The sequence below is a fragment of the Euphorbia lathyris genome, chromosome 3 (genome assembly GCF_963576675.1).
Source record: "Euphorbia lathyris chromosome 3, ddEupLath1.1, whole genome shotgun sequence".
Lineage (NCBI taxonomy): Eukaryota > Viridiplantae > Streptophyta > Magnoliopsida > Malpighiales > Euphorbiaceae > Euphorbia > Euphorbia lathyris.
The window spans coordinates 68,195,144-68,200,827 of NC_088912.1; the positions used below are offsets into that span (position 1 = coordinate 68,195,144).

At 36.6% G+C, this 5,684-nt stretch overlaps 1 protein-coding gene across 5 annotated transcripts; it reads right to left on the bottom strand.

Moving 5' to 3' along the window:
- Window positions 1-1,444: 1,444 nt before the first annotated feature.
- LOC136223112 (uncharacterized) lies at window positions 1,445-5,178 on the bottom strand. 5 transcript variants are annotated; one of them, XM_066010928.1, is made up of 11 exons: window positions 4,722-5,171; window positions 4,381-4,537; window positions 4,199-4,302; window positions 3,987-4,095; window positions 3,825-3,864; window positions 3,627-3,716; window positions 3,441-3,540; window positions 3,183-3,322; window positions 2,985-3,087; window positions 2,038-2,852; window positions 1,445-1,907 (listed from the first exon to the last, which is right to left on the bottom strand). In XM_066010928.1, exons 2-11 carry the CDS (start codon window positions 4,517-4,519, stop codon window positions 1,658-1,660), a joined length of 1,890 nt encoding a protein of 629 aa, XP_065867000.1. In that variant the 5' UTR covers window positions 4,520-4,537; window positions 4,722-5,171; the 3' UTR covers window positions 1,445-1,657. The 5 variants fall into 5 exon arrangements, with proteins under 5 accessions (XP_065867000.1, XP_065866999.1, XP_065867001.1 ...); XM_066010927.1 differs by having other exon boundaries at window positions 4,381-4,534; window positions 4,722-5,170; XM_066010929.1 differs by having other exon boundaries at window positions 4,199-4,296; window positions 4,381-4,557; window positions 4,722-5,169.
- Window positions 5,179-5,684: the final 506 nt, after the last annotated feature.

Below are 5,684 nucleotides of genomic sequence, written 5' to 3' on the forward strand. Positions count from 1 at the left end.
TAAGAACTAATCCTAATTATAGCCGGACAATATAAATCTTAATCAATTCTAATTCTAACTCTTAAAAAAGGGCGGTCCGGTGCATTACGCGTCCCCGCTAAGCGAGGGTCCGGGGAGGGGTCCCACCACAAGGGTGTACTGGGGGCAAGCCTTCCCTTGCCAATTTTTTTGGCAAGAGACCGTTCCTAAGACTCTTAGTTAGATAGAATTATATATCTTTAGATAGTTAGAGTATGCTTGTGTTGAGATTAAGCCCTTGTTTGGGAGGAGGTTAATGGGAGTAAATGGAAGTAATGAAAGGTTAAATGTTAAGTTAACTTTGTTTGGGAGTTATTTTTTGAGAGTAAATGGAAGTTAATGGGGGTTAAATGTTTACTTTCTCTAACCTCCAAACTCTAACCTCCAAATTGGGGGTTAATGGGAGTAACGTAAACTTTTTTTTAAAATTTCTTGTATCTGCAAAGTAAATTTAACCTTCCTTCCCCTCCATACTTAAACTCCCAAACGAAGTTAAACATTTAACCTCATTTACATCCTATAAACTCCCAAACAAGGTTAGTCTTTAACTTTCCTTTCCATCACTTCCCTTCCCTTTCCATTACCTCCTTTAACTCTTACCTCCATTAATCTCCAAACTCCCAAACAAAGGCTAAGAGAGGTTAAATAAAGTGGGGTTAATTAAGTAACCTTTACTTGGAAGAGGAAGGTTAATTGGAGGGAATGGATTTTAAAGGTTAATTGGACGTTAAAAAAAAAAAAAAAAAAACGTCCAAAACCCTCAATTTTAAATCCGACTAGATTGGTTGGATTTGGAGGTTAGGTATTTTCACCTCCTCTCCCCTTCACCTCCCATTCCATTATTTAAACTTCCCTGACCCATTCAAGCAGACTCTAAGCATTTCTATTTACCTTCAGAACTTAATTAGATAATCGAAGTCCATATTTATCCATCCAATCCAATTTAATCACGGACGGATAATTTCTACACTCACTATACTGAATGCAAAGAAGAACAAAAATAGGAAAGGAAATGAGTAAAAGAAATAATTTCAGTAGTAAAGAAAGTAAAAGAAAATGATTAAAGTTCATAAATAGTAGAGACAATTTAAGGACATTTAAGAAAAAAAACATCAAACTCAACAGATGAAGAAAGAATAAGGCAAAAAAAAATATGAACCACAACAACAGCAAAACGTGAAAACTCTTGTATAGGTGACAAATTACACTTATCTATCTTAACATATATTAAGAGCAATGAACATATAAAGAAAGAGCAATGATCAGATAACTTAACCAAAGAGAGAAGAAAAATTATATAATATACTCACTCACAACCTAAATGGAAAATTAGAAGACAATCTTTTTTTTTTTTTTGCTTTTATATACTCTTTTTGTTTCAACTATTATATAAAAAATAAAAAAGGAAATTACAGTAAGACAGGTAGGTACAAAGGGATCAAACTGTTGTTTATGCAGCCACCTTTTATACACACACTTGTCTTAACCTTGTTCTACATCTTTTTAATGAAATGGTACATTAATTTGTTAGTTTCATATAAGCTATAAAAAAAGAAAAATTTATGAATTTTTTTATTTCAAGTATGAAAGCTAAAAAAAACTGTCTTATTGCCTCTTAACTTACTCTAGATTTCTTCTCTCAAAGAAGAATTTTTCGGCGGTTGACATGAAAGCAACACATCCTGTACTTTATCTGTTGTGTAAATTTCTTCTCTTCATGGATTCCATTTAGCTCCATGATCATCTGTTTATCATCTTCATTTGTTAGGTCTGCAATCGGTATTTCCAACGACCCGTCTTTCGAACAATGTAACTCCTGCCCATGTTCACTCGCTATGGAAGGATATTGTTCAGGCGATGCTGGCGCTATCTTGTTATGGTTCACTTCCCTGCATAAGAATTTGACCCAGCAACCCTGCTTAGTTAATCTCATCAAATTATTAGTTTGATTATAGGAACTGGCAACTTAAATGATTGTTATTTCGATAACTATAACTCGAATAAGTGGACATTGAGTACCTAACACTGCCGGAACTATTTCTGGATTCATGTGAAGTTGTCTCTATAGTTCTTCCTTTTTCAGATGCTTCAGTAGACACCTCACTACCTGGAGATACTCCACCATCTTCTGCCCTATTCGAGCCCGTTTCTGCATTCTTTTGCAGATTTGGATTCTGTCCACTAGCTATACCAGCTGAAAGCACGACCGGACTACAGGATCCACGTTCCCGTACCAAAGAAATGGCCTTCTCTAAAGTTGCTAAAGCATGTTCTACCTGAGGACTAAGAGGAATATTTGCTTTGTAGTTGATGGGACTCTTCGGAGAAACTCTATCAGTTAATTTCTGATCAATCCTTTCATCGTTATTCTCCGAGTCTGTGCTATATCCACTTTCTTCTTCCTCAATTTCACCAAATGTTTTCCTATCTGTACCCGATGAAGTATTTTGCAAAATGTCAACCATATGATCATCATTGTGAACTTTATGTTCATTGGCCCTGATTTCATCCTTCAGTTGTCTGTTTTCTCCAATATCATCTTCCTCAATCTCACCAAAAGTTCTCCTGTCTGTAACTTTTGCATTTTCTGCTATAGATTCACGTGCATTTTCACCATTCTGAACATGCTGTTCTGCTTCGTCATAACTTATCTGCACATCTTCCAACGAATGCTCTTGGAGAGTAAGGCTAGCATCATTTTTCAGCTCATTTTCTTCCTTACTCTTGCTTGGCATATCAATGGAATACAGAACGTCACGAATTCGAGTATACATTGGATCCTTCAATGCCTTACTGTAGTCTTCATCATCATAGTCAGACACTTTAGCCGCAACCTGCACAAATTAAGAGACTAATATCAGAGAAGGCTCTTAAACTCAAATTAAGAGTCCAATTGCAGGCATCCTAACCATCTCCGACCAAACCAAATAATAAACGGAAGAACATCAAAGGGCAAAATATTCAACCTTTTGATACAGTCTGAAACCACTTCCAATAAGCTGCCTCGAGATAAAGTTTATAAGGGATGGAGGGACGAAATCCAGCTTCAAATCCACAGTTGCTATAGTCCTACAAAATTTAACAGCATTCAAGCCATAAAATAAGCTAAGTAGAAAATGGTATTCAAGTCATTGGATAATATATTCATCGAATATGAAACTAACCGAAAGTAACTCCTTTCTGAGTTTACTTTTTGTGTGGCAAAACCTCCCACTACGTCAATCCGCACAACATCTGTAGCTTCAGGAATCCCATCTCTGGTAAATCCATGGGTGCTTGTGTCTATGTTGTCCAAATCTGAAATCTGAAAGCAATATCATAACAAAGTTTCTCTAATTTAGCTTTCAGTCTAGGATTAGCTTGATTGGCAGAGAAGAAAATAGAACTGAAATCATAATAGATTACACAGTTTAAGGGATTACCGAGTTCAACAGAACAACAACCAGACCATCTTTAAGGTATTCAAATAAAAAGAACTGCACAACAGCTTCCCTAGCAGATAGTGGCCATGTTACCTTCACCCTTTCTTCCAAAATTTAAAGAAAAATCAGCATTTAAAGTCTTGCAATAAAAGACAAAAAGTGAGTTGTTTTTCAAGTTGGACAAACCTCACTAAAGATATATGTTCACCGATCCGGACTTTTTGCAAACATTTACACATGGTAATTTTAAAAGGTGGGAAAGTAATATGTGGCCACCTGAGAAAAATTGGACATCAAAATAAATGAACTGCAGTGAGTTTCAGTCCAAATCAGCAGTTACAGTAATATGTCTTTACTTCTGCAGAGGTGAAAAGAAATTATTACCATTTAGCGAAAAGGGTTGACTCCCAACCGACGCATAAACCTGCAATAAAGTATTCTAGCAACTTGTCAAATAGCATCATAATGCACCGAATGAACACAGGAATTTTTATTATAATTGAAAGATGAAGCTGAACATTCTGAATCCAATTTAGGCAAACTTACAGGCATCAACAGGCCCATCTATGTAACCTTCTACGAGTAATGTATGAAGGGGAGTACCATGAGGTCCTTGCCGATACATCACACGGTAATCTTCATTATCATCTTTCAACTGTTAATTAAGAAAGCAATATTGAACTATCTCAGTATCTATACAACAACTTTGTATGAACATGTGAAACAACGAAGATCTAAGTGAAGAAAAGAGTACATACTTTCCATTCACCGTGTTGATTGGCAGAAGCACTTCTCAACATGTCAAGAAAGTTGGATACCTCAGTGGTCTTTTTCTGTATTACATTATCACTACATCCTGCAACTACAAAGATGAATGTTTTCAATTTCCAACAAATGATTGAACAGGCCAAAAACAAATCCAGAGGAACTGATTCCTAACCATCATTCTTATCCAACGAAAACTCAAGGAGTTGATTCCTAATAAGGGTTTGAAGTGAATCATCATCTGTAAGTTCATGGGATGCAAGTGTCCTGTCCAACCTTTCTCTGTATTCTGAGATCTTTCCTTTCTTCCCCATCTTTGCATCTCCTATCTACTAATTCAATTGGGCAAAAACTGAAGTGATGAATTGGGGAAAAACATTAATTCAAACAGGAGTTGTAACTTGCAAAACGATAATTCATCAAAAACAGAAAGTAACAAAGTGCAAGAATAGAATGAAGTTGGTAATTAATGCAATATAAACAGGAAAAGAAGTGAGAAGTTAGGGTAATTTATACCTGAGCTAGGGTCACATGAAGCAGTATGGAGGAAACCCAGATGAGAATTGAGAAAAAGGAAAACAAGTGTAGATCTCAATACACAAGTCCGACAAAAGCAGGTGATGCGTGAGTACCCATATGCGTAAAGAACATGGGAAGTCTTCTTGAAGTTGTCGAATTCAGACAGAAAAAAAAGGAGCTGCGTATCTGCTCAACAAATTTCTAAACTTTACTAAACTAGGCAAAAAGGAGATGAAAATTAGATGGTCATCCAAAACTGAAGTCGAGTTTGGATTTGTACTGACTTTTCGGACAGTCTGTCTGCGACCGAGTGGTCCAAAGTATGGTTGAAATTAAATTAAAATTAATTAAAACAGCATAGAATCTCAAAATCAGTTATTGGTTGGGCGGCACAGGTAATTAAGATTTTAATCTAATTTCTAATTTAGATTAGAATGATAACCGAAAAGGAATAATTGGGTAGCATTTTAGAAATACTATCCGTGGGCGTGGGGGGAATCAGATCTCTTGCAGCTTTTCGCAATTTGCTTCCATAATGTAATCTGTCCTGCTTTGTCCTTGACCATATACACTTAACCAGGGGATATCAGTTTTTTTTTTTTTTTCCGTAGAAAAGGAAAGCAAAGCAAAGCAAAACAAAACAAGTAACTACACCGGGATTAGCCTAGGAAAGCTAACCCCAATCATATCCTCTAAAAGAAGAGCAGAAAGAGCGATAGGGGAACGGTAAGGGTAGAAACACCTAACACCCCCTCATGGCCTGCTGCCGCCAAGTGATCTGCAACACGGTTCTGCTCCCGGAAAATGTGGCTGAACTCAAGGATATCAAATGAGGGGCTAAACCTCTTAATAGCTTTAATAAGGTTGCGGCTATGAAGACCCATGTCATGACTACCCAAAATCATATTGATGGCCTCCAAGTTATCTGACTCCACAGAAAGCCTCTTAACACCCAGCCTA

What these genes read in the sequence shown, in the direction of transcription:
- LOC136223112 (XM_066010928.1), bottom strand. Translation starts at nt 4,519, where the DNA reads ATGGGGAAGAAAGGAAAGATCTCAGAATACAGAGAAAGGTTGGACAGG. An exon ending in GAACATATATCTTTAGTGAG is followed by an intron (nt 3,541 to 3,626) that starts GTTTGTCCAACT and finishes TTTGGAAGAAAG; the next exon opens with GGTGAAGGTAACATGGCCAC. An exon ending in TTGTTGTTCTGTTGAACTCG is followed by an intron (nt 3,323 to 3,440) that starts GTAATCCCTTAA and finishes TATTGCTTTCAG; the next exon opens with ATTTCAGATTTGGACAACAT.